At 40.0% G+C, this 20,755-nt stretch overlaps 2 protein-coding genes across 3 annotated transcripts in view; one reads left to right on the forward strand and one right to left on the reverse strand.

Annotated features, from left to right (window-relative positions):
* The first annotated feature begins 2,000 nt into the window (after positions 1-2,000).
* On the forward strand, positions 2,001-15,720 carry LOC135083675 (uncharacterized). The gene is made up of 8 exons (XM_063978385.1): positions 2,001-2,241; positions 5,170-5,365; positions 8,553-8,781; positions 9,173-9,400; positions 9,802-10,002; positions 10,447-10,614; positions 12,114-12,358; positions 14,302-15,720. The coding sequence occupies exons 1-8, from the start codon at positions 2,088-2,090 to the stop codon at positions 15,344-15,346; spliced, it is 2,466 nt and encodes an 821-aa protein (XP_063834455.1). The 5' UTR covers positions 2,001-2,087; the 3' UTR covers positions 15,347-15,720.
* The window catches only part of LOC135083765 (complexin), a 435,534-nt gene continuing 430,499 nt past the window's right edge, over positions 15,721-20,755 (reverse strand). For both annotated transcript variants that reach the window (XM_063978505.1, XM_063978506.1), the window contains one exon: positions 15,721-20,302. In XM_063978505.1, the coding sequence (XP_063834575.1) occupies positions 20,229-20,302 (74 nt within the window). In that variant the 3' untranslated portion in view covers positions 15,721-20,228. The remainder of the gene's footprint in view (positions 20,303-20,755) is intronic.

Raw genomic sequence — 20,755 nt, forward strand, 5'->3', positions numbered from 1 at the left:
TGACAATTTTGATTCTCAAAATAAGTTTCGTGCAACAATTTCTCATACTAAGTTCACTTTGCGACACATTCACAAAGGCGCTGTTGTAGTTTTCGTACTAAATCTTTTGATGGCGATTCGAATACGCAAACGATTTGAACTCGAAAGTTTTTCGTGCTAGCCGTACAGATCAATAAACCCAAGGCCTAACAACAAGCTTAATTTCAGTACTTGTCTTTTATAAGTTTATCAGACCAACAACCTACAACATAATAAATACTAATTAATACTTTAACCGCCACACGATTCAAAGTCATCCCATGAAATAAAATAAATACAAAGAGTAAGTCAATTACTCCGTTTAGTATTGTTTTCGAAATGGGCCGACTAACGCGCCTACTTTTAATATTTTTGGGGGTAGTTCTCCCATTAGATGTAGTTAGTGGGGAAACGTACAGTGTGAAAATAGGGACGGATAAGTATGTGAATGTGGTCAGCAAGAACTTTCTGAGTTTCACAGTGGACCCAAAATATTTGTTTTCGAGCAGCGAAAAGTATGAAAGGTATGTATATGATTGTATTTATTTATGGGTGTTATAAACTTAGGTGGCGATTCGTAAACAATAGAGTTCCTTATAAAATTCAGTTGGAAGAGCTGTCGCCCGGCAAGCGAAAGTTCGTGGTTCGATTCCCGCTTTAGGCAGTTCGATTTTTCAAGTTGTTTATTTAAAAATTTAAAATAAGTTTTTTAGAGGGGATAAAAAATGCCAACGCTGCAGCGTCATAATCTTAAGAATACTTTTCGAAACATTAAAGTTTCCGATAAAGTTTTGCGAATAAAGGAGCCACAACACAACTTTTTTTCTGAACTCCTTTAAAAAGGTACATGTAATCAGAGTAAAAGTTTAAGGTAAAAGTTACTTTATACCGCTTTTACATTAAAACTTTATTTTCCAGCAAAGAATGCGTGTGCATGGCATCTTCGCTCGCCCCAGCTTACCTTCGCATCGCAGGACCATCCACTGCACACATGACTTTCAAAAACTCTACCATTACCATAGACAATAATAAATACCAAGATAAACCAAATAAAATTATAATAAAAAAAACTTTTTTAAAAACAAGCTTTATCCTAAAATGCAGTTGTACTAAAATGAAAAAAATAATTGTATGCTTGGTTCAAAGAATTTCAAAAGCTTGTATCGCGCATGGAATTTATTCCTCTTTTTTTCTGTTTGCGCTACAAGCTTTTTAAATTCTTTGAACCAAGCATACAATTATTTTTTTCATTTTAGTACAACTGCATTTTAGGATAAAGCTTGTTTTTAAAAAAGTTTTTTTTATTATAATTTTATTTTACACTTTTTAGTTGTATCTCAATCTCTGGGTCATTATTTAGCACCAAAGTGCTCGAGAAGTCGAATCCAACGAACCCAAACTCGATAAGATTCCGCCGTTTCGTTTAGGAGTTCCTATAGTCACCTCCTGACTCCATCATCAGGACCCTGGACATCATCTAGCACTAAACTGCTCGAAAAGACAAATCCAACGAACCTAAACTCGATGAGTTTCTGCCGTTTCGTTTAGGAGTTCCTATGGCCACCTCCCTAATCCATCATCAGGACCCTGGACATCATCTAGCACTAAACTGCTAGAAAAGACAAATCCAACGATCCCAAACTCGATGCGATTCCGCCGTTTCATTTAGGAGTTCCTATGGCCACCTCATGACTCCATCATCAGGACCCTGGACATCATCTAGCAATAGACTGCTCAAAAAGACAAATCCAACGATCCCAAACTCGATGCGATTCCGCCGTTTCGTTTAGGAGTTCCTATGGCCACCTCCTGACTCCATCATCAGACCAGCTCAATGGTACCATATTATTGCATTGTCATCGTACTTACATAAGTATACCAAATTTCAGCTCAATCGGTTGAGGAGAAGTGATCTTAAATTCAGTTGCAAGATTTGTCCCACACATACTAACAAGTGAAGTCAATATAAAGCTTGTAAAAAACTATTGTCCAACCTCCTTGGTAGAAATAAAAAAAGACAAGCGGTAGAAAAATTACAAGTGGCCAGTGATCAATGGAAAAGTTTTGCAATGTGGGCAAAGGCAACAGGCTTCGAAATAGTTTTCGCGCTGAACAATGCGTTGAGAACGAGATCGGGGACGTGGGACACGAATTCGACTTTGGATATTTTATCTGTGGCGGAAAAGGCGGGAATCAGTGACATTTTTTGGCAGCTGGGGTATGGTAAGTGGAAAATTATTTTGTACCCACCTTTCAGTTTTTCGTCAGGCCCCCCGCCATAGTACCAGTACTTGTGGAGCAAAAGAAATTGCATAAAATTTTTCGTAATCTTTACAACTCTTTATTTTATTTCGCAAGAGGAGCAAATTATGCGGCGTAAATCTGCGTAAGTTTTAAAACATTTTAATTTTATGTGTGCGTTTTGTTTATGTAGTACCTACTACGTGATTTTACACTGTATTTTTTAACGCAATTTAAAGGTAGCGCACTGTGCCAATATTTTAATCAAATTGTAAATTTAGCTCAATTAACTTCTTTATTTGTCGTCTCCCTTCTCAGGAGTCGAAATAGCTTGCCTGATAGTACAAATTATGAAGGTATGTAGGTACCTATTGAAAAAATTCCATAAAGCTCTTTTTTGGAGGTCGATTTTTGTATGCAAATTACCTACAATAAGCTAACTACAAATTCATGTCAAGTTCCCAGGAATTATGTAAGATTTAAAACTATTATTTTATGTAATGTGCTCAAATGTGACGATTTCTGCGAACTTTTTAATCGATAAAATTAAAAATTTTAAAGGTAATCGATTAGTGATTATAACGTGTCCGTATTATCAATTAGGTTTAGGTATTTTAAATAATTTAAATGTACGCCCGTACTATAACATATTTTTTATTCCTTCCACAACTTATTTTACCTACCCACTTGGAAATCTTTGTTTAAAGCCAACCAACCAGTGTAGTGATAAAGGTAGCAGGAAGGCGCTGGATGCAGGCCGCTACCAACCGTGCGATGTGGAAGTCATTGGGGGAGGCCTATGTTCAGCAGTGGACGTCCTATGGCTGAAATGATGATGATGATGAACCAGTGTAGTGAGATCGTAACTCCACGCGTAGATGCTAAATTTCTAATATCTATATTACTACTACTATATTTTTCCTAGTAAGCCGGTAGGCTCACCATAATAATAGGTCGACGGGTGTAGAAGAAACCATCGTTCATCGGCCAGTCTGATGCCTTTTTTGGGCAATTGACTATTGATGTATTTAAACTACTCTCTATTTTATAGTCCTGCAATTGAAACTGGGTGTCATACTTGCTATCGAACGTCGAAGTATCTATTGTCTAGATATTGACAACTATGCATCAACGGGTCGCTACATCTACGGTACTCTATATTAATTAGTACGTTACAATGAATGTTTTGTTATCGAACGTCGATGTATTTATTGTCTAGATATCGACAACTATGCATCAACGGGTCGCTACATCTACAGTACTCCATAATAATTAGTAGGTACGTTACAATGAATGTTGCTGTATCTATTTGTATTCCCGCTTTGGCATGGGTTTTTTAACGTACGCCCGCAACCCACGGATTTGTTCGCAAGTGAGAGAAATGTCTAAAGTTCAAATAGAATTGAAAGTTTTATTCGGTCAAAATTCTTATAGCAATAATTAGTAATACATTTCAAATATTAAGTACCTATACAGGGTGGAAACGATATTAGTAATAGGTTACAGACTGGATAATATCCGAAATTTCAATGTTACTAGCTTCCATACATTTAGTACTGCCACAGTAATGGCACTCATTACTTGATAATGTTAGCAAGTAAAGCCTAAAACCAATGTTTTCCATGAATAATTTTAAATAAGAATGCAAGTTCAATAGGTGGTAGTAAATAATAATTATTTTATCATTAAAATTGAATATTTTGATATTGATAAAATTGAATATACCTTTCGACTCAAAACTAACTATACGTAGAACAGTCCCAGTATTTCCTCCAGAATTGTGGTCAGTGCACCATAACAACAGTAATTTGCCGAGGACTCAAAATAAAATTGGAGCGTGGCACAGGCGCTGGAACTCCTTAATGGATAATAAAAAAATGGGTCTTTATGCCACAATTGGTGAGCTAAAAAATAACAAGCAGCCACCAACTTAACAATTGGCAGAATGGAAAGCGGGGTACCAGCTACTCCACCTAGAAAGAAAAAGAGGATGCATCAAGAAGCAATCTCGCGGTTTCTTGAACGGCGTGACGATAGTATGGATGTTTTTCAATTTCTGAAAGGAATAATAAAATAATAAAATAAAAATTGTTTATTTCTGTAAATCATTTACAATAAAGTTACCGGGGTCTCCCAGAAAGTAATCGTAAGATACTTGTGTTGGGAGTACCTCGCTCTTCCACCTTAGTTACAAATTAGTTTAGATTTACGTGATAGATTTGCTAGTAGTAGGTAATAACATTGTTAAGTACACAAGGTTATAATTGAGGTAAGTGTGCATGGGTGTGATGTGTATGTATGTAAATGTTAGTATGTGAGTATGGGTGTGATGCGAGTATAAAATATGTTTGTAAATGTGAGGTAAGTGTACATGGGTGTGGTGTGTATGTATGTAAATGTGAGGTATGTGTGCATGGGTGTGATGTGAGGAATAGCAAGCAATTCTTTTTTGTAGTACGTATTATACACAATAAGATACTTTAACTTTAACTTTACTTTAAACATGTAATAATTACTTTATTTCATTATTTAAATACACAATTATGTATGATTAAAAAAATGTTTTTTCTTAATAGTTACTTTACCTTTTAGTACAAAATTTGGTAGGAAAATATTACTTACCCACCCTGAGAAGTTCGTTATTTACCCACCGCGACTTTTGATGTCATGACACTGATTAAACAACCGATTGATTTCATGACTTTTAATATGGAGTACCGTAGATGTAGCGACCCGTTGATTTCATGACTTTTAATATGGAGTACCGTAGATGTAGCGACCCGTTGATGCATAGTTGTCGATATCTAGACAATAGATACTTCAACGTTCGATAGCAAGTATGACACCCATTGAAAGGGTGAACGGGTGACTGTGTTTCTCAAAATAACATTTATTCATTTTTAACCACAGAATGCTCCAACCAGAGCATAGACGACTACCTCAACGACTTGGAAACACTGCGGGTAGTGTTGGAAACCTTCCCAGCGCGCGGCTGGCGCGTGAGCGGCGCTGACGTCACGGGCTGCCTGCGCCCGGGCTCCAGAAGTGATTTCAAGGATTACGTCACTCTTGCGCTCGATTCTTGTGATGCTGTACTGCTTAATGGGTGAGAGAATCTATATTATTACTAGCTTTTGCCCGCAGCTTCACCCGCGAGGAATTCAGTTTGTCACAGATCGTTATACTCGTAAATTAAGCTATGTTATTCTGAGTTATAAGCAAGAATATTGTAAAGTTTCATCAAAATCCGTTCAGTAGTTTTTGTGTGAAGAAGTAACAAACACATTAATATTCACAAACTTTTGCCTTTATAATATTAGTGTGAAGTGTGATAAAAACGAAAGTAAAATATCTGTTACCTTTATGTGTGTCAAGGGTTTTTGATATGGGAATAGAAGGGGTGAAATAGAGGACGAAATTTTGGGGGTTATCTTTATTAGGTATTTCCAAACACAATCGTATACTGGTAGGCGAGGCGAGAAGGACAACTACCCTCCGTACTAGTAATAAAACTGTGTTGGTTTTCTCATATTATTCAAGTATAACATAGTACAATAGGACACCCCCACTTTTCCCATGGATGTCGTAAGAAAAGATAGGGAATTGTTTCGAAATAGAATGGTAGACACATAGCTGGGCACCGTTAATCAAATAGTTAACTTCGTTAATCGTTAAACCGTTAATAAAAAAATTAACTTCGTTAAACGTTAAAACGTTACATTTCACAGGATTTAACGCAAGTTAACGTTAATCGTTAATCCGTTAACACATGATAATAAAACGAAAAAAATAATTGTATGCAAGGTTCAAATAATTTCGAAAGCTTGTATCGTGCATGGAATTTATTCCTCTTTTTCAGGGTTCCGTAGTCCTGACAAGGAACCCTTATAGTTTCGATAATATCTGTCTGTCTGTCTGTCCGAGGTTTTGCTTGGAAACTATTAGCACTAGGGAGCTGTAATTTTGTACATGTATATTAATCACGCCGACAAAACGGTAGAATAATATATTGAAAATAAAAAAATTTTTTTAGGATAGCTCCCCTACACGTAAAGTGGGGATTTTTTTTCCATCTTCGACCCCATCGTGTGGGGTATCGTTGGATAGGTCTTAAAAAATGGCTTAGGGTTTCCTAAGACATTTTTCCATTTAGGGATCTGTTTGCAAATTATTAAAGTTTAAAGTGCCAATTTTTGTTCGAGTAGGGCGTCCCCCCCCTCTAAAAACTAAACTGTTGGCTTGAAAAATCTCGAAAAATTCGTGATAATACTGCTATTCATGAACTTTCAAGGAAAACTATAGCGGTTAAGATACATCAATTAGTTTGAGAGTAATAGTCATTTAACTCATGTATTACAAAATTTCTTAACTAGTGAAAATTCCTTAGAAAAAAATATGAAAAGTGACTTTGAATGTAATGAGTTGCTTGCTTCTGAAATATACTGTGGTAGCGACGGACCACTACGGAACCCTACACTGCGCGTGGCACGACACGCACGCACTTGGCCAATTTTTTTTGTTTGCGCTACAAACTTTCGAAATTATTTGAACCTTGAATAAGTACAATTATTTTTTTCGTTTTAGTACAACTGCATTTCTTAAATAAAAGCTTGTTTTTAAAAAAGTTTTTTAATTATTATAATTTTATTTTACACTTTTTAGTAGTATCTCAATTTCAGAGCCTTGGTTTGAACCAAGGCTCGTTGGTTGTAATCAATTACAATAAGTGCTCGAAAAGACAAATCCAGCAAACCCAAACTCGATAAGTTTCCACCGTTTCGTTTAGGAATTCCTATGGCCACCTCCTAAATCCATCATCAGGACCCTGGACATCATCTAGTATTGAAGTGCTCGAAAAGACAAATCCAAAGAACCCAAATTCGATGCAATGCCGCCGTTTCATTTAGAAGTTCCTATGGCCACCTCATGACTCCATCATCAGACCAGCTCAATGGTACCATAACATTGCATAGTCATCGTACTTACATGTATACCAAATTTCAGCTTAATCGGTTGGAGGAAAACTGGTCTTAAATTCAGTTGCAAGAGTTGTCCCACAGTCACACATACCACAGAATAATAATAAGTACTACGTACAGAAGTTTTACTTCGCGAAGGTATAAAAATATGTATGCTCAATGTCATTAACAATATGGTGTAATTTAGCCTGTCTCAAGAGTCAAGCACCATTTTGTTGACAAACGTCAGTGATCGGCACTGCGCCGAAGCTATAGGGCTAACTTCGGTAAAATGGTGTGACGTGAGGTGCCAAACTGCGGAAAATGGCGGAGGAAATACATGATTTAGCATGAATTATCGTGAATAATATTAACTACTTATTTACCTCAGTGTCTTGAGGCAACTTAAAAAAGTACATTCTGTGTTTTTATTATTATTTAGGCAGTTAAATACTGCACAGTGTTTGTACACCATTTTCTTTATTTTCTTCCATCATACACAAGAATACGCGTGCGTGAGTCAATGTTCGCTCATATGTGAGGCCTTGTCGAATAGTATCCTGTAGGTGGGCCATCGTGCGTGTTTTGTTTTCGATGTAAACTCGCGGAGATGAACAGGCCTGCACATACTAACAAGTGCCGTTAGTGATCTGGTTACAAAAACTGTTGTTTTGGGTTCTGGAAGTTCTGAAAGCCCGAACGTACTTGACAGAATGCGTTTTTCAGCGTGCTTTTGGTAAATAGTAGGTACTGGATTAACGATTAACGGACTTAGGATAATTTAACGGAAGTTAACGAGTCCGTTAACATTTTTTAAAGTTAACTTAAAAGTTAATCCGTTAATAGAAATGTTAACTTCGTTAATTAACGATTAACGGATTAACGAGTTAATGCCCAGCTATGGGTAGACATTTATGCAAACATAATAAATGCCAAATCCTTTTACCTCTTTTTGCCTCTGGTAAATTGAGAGGTTTAAAATAATCTGATAAAGGTAGCAGGAAGGCGCTGGATGCAGGCCGCTACCAACCGTGCGATGTGGAAGTCATTGGCGGAGGCCTATGTTCAGCAGTGGACGTCCTGTGGCTGAAATGATGATGATGATGATGAAAATAATTAATTTATGAAGATTTTAGTTCTTGAAAGTATCCGCTAGGGTCGCTGTATAGGTATAATCTATTAGTACCACAGAATAATAATAAGTTGGCAGTACTAGCTCTACAATATCACTAGTGAAGACGTTTGATGTAAAGTCACACTAAGCCCACAGATATGATAAAATTTTGAAGTGTTTAATCCTAAGATGTGTCATTATGCCTATTGAATTTATTCCAGAAACTCGTCATCCCACGAACTAGAGCGCCTCTCCCCATCCGACCGCTTGAGGCTTCTCAAGTTACTCCACGCTAGCAGCACTCCGCTCTGGCTCACAGAGAAGCCTCAGGGCTCGGCGGAGCTGCCTCGAGCCGCCGACTGGTTGGCCGGCCTCGGGTACTCAGCTAGGAACGGGTTCGCCGTACACTATAGGGAGCTGAGCGAGGAGGAGCTGTATAGACCTACCTTGGTAAGTGCTGTTGGTTGCAGATGCTTTGAAGAACACTCTCACATCGCAGAAAAGTTGGGATGTCTCTCTCCATCTGACTGCAGAGGACTACTAAAACTGCTCCACGGAGCGACGAACAAAGGCTCACCTTTAGTGTTATTGGTCTGTACCTAGTTGGCTTTGTTGAAGAACTCTTATCTGACCGCATGGAGCTTCTAAATCTGCTTCACGCCAGAGTCACTCTCCTGTAGATTACTAGGGAGCAGTCCCATGGTCTGCAGGAAAGCAGTAATTTTCGTCGTGTCACCATCGTCGCTGACTTAGGACACCATCATGTTGCGCCAGATACTGGCATGTAAGTAGGCTGCATTCATTTGATCACGCTAGTCGCGTTACCCTCGTTACAATAAAGCTGGAAGTGCTCGAACGCCTCTCTATTTTCTCTACATTAGACCGCTTGAGGCTCCTCAAGTTACTCCATGCTAGCAGCACTCCGCTCTGGCTCACAGAGAAGCCGCAGGGCTCGGCGGAGCTGCAACGCGCCGCCGACTGGATGGCCGGCCTCGGGTACTCAGCTAGGAACGGGTTCGCCGTACACTATAGGGAGCTGAGCGAGGAGGAGCTGTATAGACCGACTTTGGTGAGTGTAGATAAGTTTGTCTTAAGAACGCTCACCTTATAGCTGGAGCGTCTTTCCCCATCAGACATTCTAAAGCTGCTCCTTGCCAGGACTGTCCCAGAGTTTACAGGAACTGCAGTGCGTAGAGTCACGTTGCTGACTTAGGACACCGCCACGTTGCGCCAGATACTAGCACGTAGTTACTTAGGCCGCAAGCAAAGGATGCCATTGTTTTGACCGCGAACTACTCCCCTGAAGATTACAAAGTAGTCCCAAAGTCTGCAGGAAAGCTGCATGTTGCATCGTTTCACCCTCGTCGCTGACTTAGGACACCGTCACGTTGTCCCAGATACTGGCACGTAAGTCTCGTCTTGTCTATTCGTCATAGTAGAGTTGGAAGTGCTGGAACGGCTCTAAACTAGCTCTCTACATATGACTGCATGAGGCTCCTCAAGCTCCTCCACGCCAGCAGCACTCCGCTCTGGCTCACAGAGAAGCCTCAGGGCTCGGCGGAGCTACCGCGAGCCGCTGACTGGATGGCCGGCCTCGGGTACTCAGCTAGGAACGGGTTCGCCGTACACTATAGGGAGCTGAGCGAGGAGGAGCTCTATAGACCTACTTTGGTAAGTGCTGTTGGTTGCAGATGCTTTGAAGAACACTCTCACATCGCAGAAAAGTTGGGATGTCTCTCTCCATCTGACTGCAGAGGACTACTAAAACTGCTCCACGGAGCGACGAGGAACGTTATAGGATCACCTTAATGTTCTTGGTCTGTACTTAGCTTTGTTGAAGAACTATTATCTGACCGCATGGAGCTTCTAAATCTGCTTCAAGCCAGAGTCACTCTCCTGTAGATTAGCAAGGAGCAGTCCCATGGTCTGCAGTAGTTTTCGTCGTGTCACCATCGTCGCTGACTTAGGACACCATCATGTTGCGCCAGATACTGGCATGTAAGTAGGCTGCATTCATTTGATCACGCTAGTCGCGTTACCCTCGTTGCAATAAAGCTGGAAGTGCTCGAACGCCTCTCTATTTTCTCTACATTAGACCGCTTGAGGCTCCTCAAGTTACTCCATGCTAGCAGTACTCAGCTCTGGCTCACAGAGAAGCCTCAGGGCTCGGCGGAGCTGCCGCGAGCCGCCGACTGGATGGCCGGCCTCGGGTACTCGGCCAGGAACGGGTTCGCCGTACACTATAGGGAGCTGAGCGAGGAGGAGCTGTATAGACCTACCTTGGTGAGTGTAGATAAGTTTGTCTTAAGAGTTCTCACCTTATAGCTGGAGCGCCTTTCCCCATCCAACCGCATGGGGTTTTTCTCACCAGCACTGTCCAAGAGTTTACAAGAACAGCAGTGCATCGAGTCACGTCGCTGACTTAGGACACTGTCACGTTGCGCCAGATACTGGCACGTAGTTACTTAGGCCGCAAGGAAAGGATGCCATTATTTTGACCGCGAACTACTCTCCTGAAGATTATAAAGTAGTCCCAAAGTCTGCAGGAAAGCTGCATGTTGCATCGTTTCACTCTCGTCGCTGACTTAGGACACCGTCACGTTGTCCCAGATACTGGCACGCAAGTCTCGTCTTGTCTATTCGTCATAGTAGAGTTGGAAGTGCTGGAACGGCTCTAAACTAGCTCTCTACATATGACTGCATGAGGCTCCTCCAGTTACTCCATGCTAGCAGCACTCCGCTCTGGCTCACAGAGAAGCCTCAGGGCTCGGCGGAGCTGCAGCGCGCCGCCGACTGGATGGCCGGTCTCGGGTACTCGGCCAGGAACGGGTTCGCCGTACACTATAGGGAGCTGAGCGAGGAGGAGCTGTATAGACCTACTTTGGTGAGTGTTCCTAATCTATTCCTTGAAGATAGTCCGTCGGAAAGCTGCTTCACGCTAAGCCCACTCTCCTTCAGATCCCAGAGCAGTCACAGGGTATGCAGGATAAGAACACGTTGTGTAGTGTCATCCTCGTCGTTGACTTAGGACATCGCCACGTTGCGCCAGATTCTGGCACGTACCTAAATAGGTTAAGGACGGGATCCCATTGATTTGATCACGCTCATTGCGTCACCTTCGTCACAGTAGCTGGAAGTGATGGAACGTCTCTCTAGTTCTCTACATTTGACCGCTTGAGGCTCCTCAAGTTACTCCATGCTAGCAGCACTCCCCTCTGGCTCACAGAGAAGCCGCAGGGCTCGGCGGAGCTGCAACGCGCCGCCGACTAGATGGCCGGCCGCGGGTACTCAGCTAGGAACGGGTTCGCCGTACACTATAGGGAGCTGAGCGAGGAGGAGCTGTATAGACCGACTTTGGTGAGTGTTTGGTCTGTAGATAATTTAGCTTTCAAGATTCTAAAGCTGATCCACGCTAGAACCACTCCCCTGTAGATAACCAAGGAGCAGTCGGCGGAGCTGGCGCTCGTCTTTGACTTAGGAGACCACGTCACAGTATAACTAGAACGCATCCCTACATCTGACCCCATGAACCTACTTAAGTCACTCCAGATACTGTCACTGACTGACAAGTATTTTTTTAACTCTTCGTAGTAAGCAAGATGCTTGTGTTGCGAGTGGGTTCATCACAATAGTTAAGCGGTGCGGCAGGGTTCGAAGCCGCATTCATCGCATTTGCAGTAGGATTTGACATCGACGACACCATTGAACTATTGTCACTTGTATTTCATTTAGAGCACTTAAATAAAGCTCGTTTTCAAAAATGTTTTATTTATTTATTCCAGAGCTTCTACATGGCTCTCCTCTACAAAAACCTAGTCGGCGAGCGGGTTCTCTCAGTTGAACTGGAGTCATCCCAGGCGCTTCTATTCGCGCACTGCACTGCTCTGCGAAGGCAGCCGGTGCCGGGAGCAGTTACCCTGTATGGAGTGAACATGGATGAAGAACCGGCCAGGCTGTCGTTGAAGCTGTCTCAACGGGAGGACGGCGGGGATATCCTGCAGTTTATACTGAGCCAGGATGAGGAAGGGTGAGTTAAGGTTTTTTGTTGAGCGAGTGGTTTAATCTTTTAGCAGCCTTTCAAACTGATGGACAGCGGGGACATAGACATTCTTCAGTTTTTAATATTAAGCTACTACGAAAGTTGTTACCCTTTAGGAAGTCAACATGAATGAAGCAACAGCAAGGCTTTCACTGAAGGTGTCTCAACGGGAGGACGGCGGGGACATCCTGCAGTTTATACTGAGCCAGGATGAGGACGGGTGAGTTATTTTTCAAAGACTTGAGCAGAAGTCATCCAAGGCACTTCTATTCGCGCACTGCACTGCTCTACGAAGGCAGCCGGTGCCGGGGGCTGTTACCCTGTATGGAGTGAACATGGATGAAGAACCGGCCAGGCTGTCACTGAAGCTATCGCAACAGGAGGACGGCGGGGATATCCTGCAGTTTATACTGAGCCAGGATGAGGATGGGTGAGTTTTTTGTTAAAGTACACAGCATTGCTCTGCGCCGATGGCTTGTCTCAAGAGCTTCAGTTACTCTACAGAATATGGAGTGAATATGTAAGAAGAATCGGCCAAACTGTCGCTGAAGCTGTCCCAACGGGAGGATGGATGAGGATGGGTGAGTTAAGGTTGTATGTTGAAGTCTAGAGCTGGAGTTATCACAGGCTAGGCGCTTCTGTTCGCGCACTGCACTGCTCTGCGAAGGCAGCCGGTGCCGGGGGCTTGTATGGAGTGAATATGGATGAGGAACCAGCCAGGCTGTCGTTGAAGCTATCGCAACGGGAGGACGGCGGGGATATACTGCAGTTTATATTGAGCCAGGATGAGGAAGGGTGAGTTAAGGTTTTTTGTTGAGCGAGTGGTTTCATCTTTTAGCAGCCTTTCAAACTGATGGACAGCGGGGACATAAATTCTTCAGTTTTTAATATTAAGATACTACGAAAGTTGTTACCCTTTAGGAAGTCAACATAAATGAAGAAGCAGCAAGGCTTTCACTGAAGGTGTCTCAACGGGAAGACGGCGTGAATATCCTGCAGTTTATATACAGGGTGGAATTTTGTAATGCCACCTGGAGGAAAAGTACTCTTAGTACTGCAGATAGAAAATTTTACTGAAAGAAAACATTCCCTTATTTTTGAAAAGAAAGACAACTGCATTAATAGATTTTCGAAAATTCACTACCCATACCATACAATTTTCTGTAGATACATTAATAAATAATTTAAGATTTTATGGATTTCCTTTAATTTGATTTATCAAGTTTGTTAGAGAGATTTCATCCTTATACTTGACCCTAACGATCGATGCAATAAAAATACAGGGTGTAATTTTTAACAGATTTCAGTTAGTTCGATTCCCGGGTGTGGCAAGCAAATTCTTGGAAATTTTTGAATGCAGTTCTATTTATTTTCAAAGATAAAGGAATGTTTTCTTTGAGAAAATTTTTCTATCTACAATATTAAGAGTACTTTCCCTCCAGGTGGCATTACAAAATTCCACCCTGTATATTGAGCTAGGTAGGATGAGGATAGTTAATATTTTTTAAATGGCACGAGCTATGCTTGCACACTATCCCTGGAGCTATTACTCTTTCTGAATGGAGTGAACATGAACCGATGGCCAGTGCTGGGAGCTGTTACCCTGTTTGGAGACTGGCTTTAAAACTGGCTCAGGCAGGGGTGAGCCAGAATAAATGAGTGCGGGTGAGTGAGGGAGGTGATTGTGTTTGGGCTGTTTGTATTCTGTACTCCAACATTATATTAGTGCGAGTACGTGTTCGCCTCAACTATGTTTGAGCGACCTATAAAATAGTTTTAAGTTTAACAATGATGAAATGATCTTTCTGATTCAATTATTTCTTTCTGTTGTTTTCTAAAATATAAAATGTAAAAGATACTACTACTACTAAAATAAAAATCTTTCCCATGTGTCAAAACTTTTTGATAATATTTTACTATGTTGTCCTCAGGAACATCATTGTGAACGGCCGAATTATGTCTCAAGAGGGCGACATTCGTCCAGTGGTGAAGCGAGTGCGTCCATATAAGACTCTACTCATCAACTTACCGGCAAAATCTATCGGCTTTTGGGTTTTAGCCAACACTAAGATAGAGGCTTGTAGGGACTTCCAAGATGGCGCAGGAAAACTGGTTGAAGCAGTTTCGGTTGAAGTAGATGTCAATAAAGATGTAGAGAAAGATACAGATTCTAAAAACACTAGGAGAAAACGTTCACCAGAAGATGAAAATCTGGACGACATTGATGAAATGAGATCTGACAATAAAGAATGGAATGACAGAGTCGATGATTTGAATGACTATTTGAAAGAAGTACACAACATTTTCAAAAGCAAATCTGTTTCAAAAACTAAGCGACAAGCTTATGAAGACAACCAGACGACAACGAAATTGAAGAGACAATTGCTGAAAACAAGACAGCAATTCAAACTGAATGATGAAGAACGGAGACCTGTTTTGAATTTGATTGATAATTTGCTAAAGATCAGAAGAAATGGAACTAAATTCATCAATAAAATTGGACATGGTTTAATGCTGCATAGAAGCAGAATTGGTAGCAAAAATTATAAAAACACGGAAAACGGATTGGAACCGCAAAAACGTAAACTATCAAGATCTAGAAGAAGTGTAAGCGATAAATATGAAGACGTTTACAGTCAAGAAGTAGTAAAAGATAATGAAATTGATATCAAGGATAAAGAAACCAGAAAATTGTGGAAAGTGCTTCATAGTATCCAAAGTCAACTTAAGAAAATGACGGAGGACATCTCAGAAAAGTCTCAAGATACAGGAAAAGAGGATGATTCCGATCCAAAAGCAGAACAGGACAAGTTAGTAGTGAAAACAGAAATATCAGAAGATAGTGCCAGCATCAAATTTAGTGAAAAACCTAACCATGGTATTCTGAAGGAAGCGTTCGGGAAATTGTTTTCTGCTATCACGGAGTTAAACACGAACTTGAACAGATTCTGGGAAGCATTCGACTTCTTCGAATAGATGGACAAGATCTTCAATATTAAAGGTACTTTTATTGTTTTATTATTTGAAAGAGTTTTGCTTACTAAAGTCCGGTCGCTGAGCACATTCACTGCGGCCGCCCGTCGCACAGCCGCGACAGAAATATAATTACGCGCGAGCGACAAGGATGGGTAGCTTGGGGTCATTGGACGAAATTCTATCTGCTTGGTAACCGACTTTAGGCAGTAACTTTTTGAATAATTCCTAAATTATCAGTAGTGGTAGTGTTGTAACTGCTATATCAATCATTGTCTTTGTTGATGGTTCCATTTTAAGGTATATTCTATTTTTAGGATAAGGGTAAATTTAAATAAGGTTTTTATAAATTTTTTTTATAAAATAAAACACAGCAATGGTGGTACAATGTAGTTTATTTATTATTTAACAACATGGTAGATAAACCATTTTCACACTCGCCGTGTAGTTGATATGAAAATGGCTACCTCTAAACTTTATACATAACTAATAGGGACCTCGTAAATAAAGGTAACAATGCATCGCAACGTTAGGGCGAACATAGGGTAGCAAGCACCTATACTACGTGACGCCACTCGCGTGGCAGCGAAACAAACCCTAACTTATCTTGATAACAACAAGGTTCCACAAAAGCTCAATCCGATTTTAATTACCTAAAAACATTTTCAACAATAACCTCTTTTTTTCGTTTTTCATTCATAATTCTAAGTTTAATGTTATCGTGGATAAACTACTAACCTTTTTCTTTATAATAACAATACAACATACGTATGAACCACGTTCATATACAGTACAATGGTAATTCCGATTTTCAAATTTGTTCTTACACTTTTTTTAAATATTTAAATTTCGGTAAACTTGCAATTTTAGCACTAGATTGTCACTAATATTAAAAGCTAACGCGCTAAAAGTGTAATGTTAGCCAATTATAAACAAACAACGTGAACAGTTGAAGAGTTCGGTCTGGACTGAAGCTCAAAAGAGTTGAGTCAAACCGATGTCTCCTACTGCATCTTAACGAATAGTAAAACATCAAAACTCCCCGGCAGTGTGACTGCGTCCTTGTATTTTTGTAAAATAAACCTGAAGCGCATTTTAACAGCAAAGTGTGGCACTTAAGAATCAGTTCTCTATGGGAGCCGCCACACTGCCGGAGACCAAATCATGAATATCTGGCTCAGTGTTTGAAGCTCTTGTGTCAGTGTGTACGAAGTGTCGTTGTCTCTATTTGTTTTACGTTATTTAAATCACCCGTTTCGCTTATTCTGTGACTATTACTCGAATTCGATTACATAGACGTCAGAATAAGTTGTTTTTGCATCGATTAGGTATTCAGCCGAAATATTATGTTCTTGTTTGTCTTCATAAGATGTAATGATATCATCCAAGTAGAGTATCTTTTGTTAGACATTATCTTAAAAGATCAAGCTGTGAATTTATTGATGTTCTTCTATTATTTCAGTCGAGTGACTAATCGACACTTCCCAGCAGCAAAATGTATGGAGTTGTCATATCTATTACTTTCTTTCGTAAACTTCAAAGTCTTTTATAGATCTTCTAGAAAGTAGGTGTTGACTTGTTCAAATATGACATCCCCAACAATCAAGACGTCAGTCCCTAACGTTAGATCTAGTGCAACTATCAATAGGCTAATTTATAATAAATTGTTTAACAAGGTTTCAAAATGTATAAGTCTACCATTTCATAACTCCTCTAAGGATTAAGAATAACAGTGAAAATTTCAAACCCCCTATTTTAGAGAAAGAGGAACAAGGTTAAATTCAAGAAAAAGGTCACTATCACTTTTGAAGAGGATTTAGAAAGCCATTAAAGGCCAAAAAGTCAAACGGCCGCCTAAACAATCTAACCGAACAAAGATATATAAATAGACAACAATAATAGTCAGTATATATATTTACCCTGAGTATGAAAGTCATAAGATCAACTGAGTTAATTTTGTCGAGGAAAAAATCTAAAATTGGTCAGTTTTAGATTCCCTTAAAAATATTCTACGGGTGATTAATAAAAATGAATTACACTCTGATTAACGTACAATTATGTCTAAGCTACACATCTACCTTGTATAAACCTCTTTATAAATTCATTATAATATTACTTTAAGGGGAAATCAATGTTTGGGTGCGGAAATATATTTTACAAACTATAGACAGACGTGGGTAGATCGATGTGTATCGGGTGGTTGGTGGTGGTATCAGTGATAGTGTCATGTCAGGAGGTATTGACTCGTTTGTCATAACGCTTGATGTTGCTCCGTTTGCCGGAGTTCTGAAAACTTAAACACGTTCGTATCAGTTAAATCAACAACCATTTGATATCACCCAAATTCCTTTTATATATTGCGCACTTAAGCAACTTTATCACTAATTACATATTTACTATACACCGAACATTGAAAGCTTAACATACAGGTTACAAACACGTAGATAGTAGCTTTAAGAAGCAAGGTCCGCCAGGTCTCGTACTCAAAAGAAACGGTAAGAGAACGATACACACTGCGCAAGAGCTTGACACTTACACCAAACGCAATCCTCAAACACATGCAAATGTTACACCATTTTGAACCGCAAGTAATCGTTCGTTTTAAATTAGTGACAAACAGCGGAGTCATCCCAAGTTGCAACTAGACTCGGCTACGTACCAAAATAATTTTCTAAACAACTATTTCTACTTAAATGAGAGTCAACAACGAAGAGCACAGACTAAGGTCAACTACTAGTTAGATCGAAGATAGACGAAGAAGATAAGGGAAAGGGTCTACAGGAGTATCCGATAGAAGCTAACACATCGAGGTAAAGGGAAGGAGAGAAGGATCATGGAATATTGGTCGTGTCAAATCATACAAAATCGATAGGTCTGGTTGACTTACGCCTATTATTGTTTATTTCAAATATCTACGAACAACCGTTTAGCTAGAAATTGCCATGCACATACATAGAACTATGTTTTTTTTTGTAATACATGATAAACCTAGGCTAACCACAATTACGCTGAAATTTTAAGTTATACCTTACAAATACTAGAATGAAAAGATGATGCGGTGGACGGGGCAATGGCTTATATTCCATTTCAGATGCCCATCTATAGTATTATTTAGATATATTTAAGTATAGATATAGATATTGTAGACTATGACAGCTATGCGTGCTCAAAATAAGGTCCTAAAGAAGCTATGAAAATATACATCAATGTGCAATAGAGTGCGAGAAAATATGAATCTTATATATCAGAAAAATAGTAGCATTTTCAGTAAACAATCAGAAATTATTGTTGTATTTGTCGTATTTACATGTGTGTGTATATTGAATAGTTTTATACGATCTGATTTGAATGCAATAAAGTGAGGGTAGGTATAATTGACCTGAAAGTTCAGTGAACATAACGCGCAATAGTTGTAACTCTAAACTTAACGTTAATTATAATAAGCATTTGCCGTACGTAAATAAACGTGAAGATTAACATAACCTTACAACTAAAAGTGAAAATACATGATGTGCTGATCGATGCAAAGTTGGTTCAAGATTGAAGTCTACGAGAAGAAGTGTGATTATTGAAGAAGTGGTGTCGGTATGAGACATTAGTGATAGATTCGAAGAAGAAGTCGTAGTAGCTAATGAATGCAAGGGCGCGAGCGGTCGGGCCGCGTCAGGCGCACAGCGTTATTTAATTTATTTATATATCACAGCTTTTGACGATAACAAATCTTTTGCATTTGCAGCTTAAGTGGAGTCAATCGTCCGAACAACCAGCTCTGAGCCAACTGACTGGTCCCGTAGGACGTCTCGCGCTACTTAGGTGTTGTCTTCTCTTTCCCACGGATCTGCGTGGACATACCTGAGGCCTATCGCTCGAAGAATTTGCTCGCACGTGTGATAACTTTATACCTAAGCGTAAAACATCCATAAACGTTTAGATTAAAGCCGACGATCCCGCCGGCCGACGGTAAAACAACACGAAGTGTTAGTGTATCTACATCTTTACATTACGTCTAAACGAACATTGATCTTAATATTAGACATGCAAGAACAAAACGTGTCAAATCTGCGGCGGTCTCGTCCCGCGGGCGGAGGTCCGCCCAGATTTGCTCGTAACAATAATGTCACCTATTTTATGTTCGATGTTGTATTAAAGGCTAGGTCGATTACAGGTATGTACACCTAAACAAAATACACTGACACAATATCGATTTACACTGCATAAGCACGCATGCAAAAGATTTCGAGGCAAAAGTGGAAGTTCCGAAGAGAGAAAGCGAAGAGCACAAGCCACAGACCGAAGACAGACATCAAGCCGAGTGGAATTTGGATGAAAACAAATACAGAATACATTGTTATTTCAATGTAACTTTGAATTCGTCCCGAAGATGAGAATAGATGAGAGAGCTTAAGAAGTCGAGTTGAACCTACACGCGTGCTACGAATTGCCTTAATTTTACATTTCCTTCTTTATTAATATTACACCGTTCATCTAGTTGTATTTATATTATTTCCTCATTACACTTAAATAACAATATATCACAAGCATCAACATATAAAAGTGGATCGTTTCACAAGTGTCGGTCGGTGTCGCTCGCTCGGTGACTTTTTGACCCAGATCGCTTCAGCGTGACTTGTCGGGGCTCTCCAAAAATTTTTATGAATGTATAAAAATATTATTGCTCATTATCAAGCACCAACGCGCACTAGCCAACTACATTCCGAAAAAATTTAGAATTCGAATCTCTCGTACGATATTGAGCGCGATTTTGACGGTACCCGAACCAAATGATTGGGTTTGGGGGTGGGTGGGGTGATGTCGGGTCGGTGAAACGTCGTAACAATGACTTAGCAGCTACATCATGTATTAAGTAAGGGGGGCGCCGCGGCGCTCACTGCATCACGCACTTGCTCTCGATCTGCGACTTCAGTTCATTCACTTGCGTTTCGATGGTGTTTTTCAATTCTGGAAAGAGGTAAGGTACACTTTAGTAAGCAGAAAATGTCTTGAAGTTACAAGTAAAATAGTTTATTAGAAATTGAGCAAAAGGTTTTGCACATATAAATAAGATTGCAAAAACGTAATAAGTAAGCGTCAAGTAGACGTGGAAAAAGAATAAAAAAACTTTATTCTCTTTGAGTGCTAATAGGGTCAGGCTTTTGCTATGCAAACCAATGCACGAAGGAAAACGGGAGTATAGTAGTGGTCCAATTTTATATCCCCTTCTTTACGTTACGCAATTCTTTACAGAATCTATGTAACTCTTCTTTGACTACCCAATTGTTTACATTCGTCATCATTGTCATCGGCATCATCATCTGTCATAGAGCAGTCTCTACCTTATCGCTTTTTAACCTACCCACTGCTACTAATATTCTCAAAATCATTGGTCTAGCCAGTTGGTTACTTTGCTTTTGT

This window comes from Ostrinia nubilalis, chromosome 24, assembly GCF_963855985.1.
Source record: "Ostrinia nubilalis chromosome 24, ilOstNubi1.1, whole genome shotgun sequence".
In the NCBI taxonomy this organism is placed as follows: domain Eukaryota; kingdom Metazoa; phylum Arthropoda; class Insecta; order Lepidoptera; family Crambidae; genus Ostrinia; species Ostrinia nubilalis.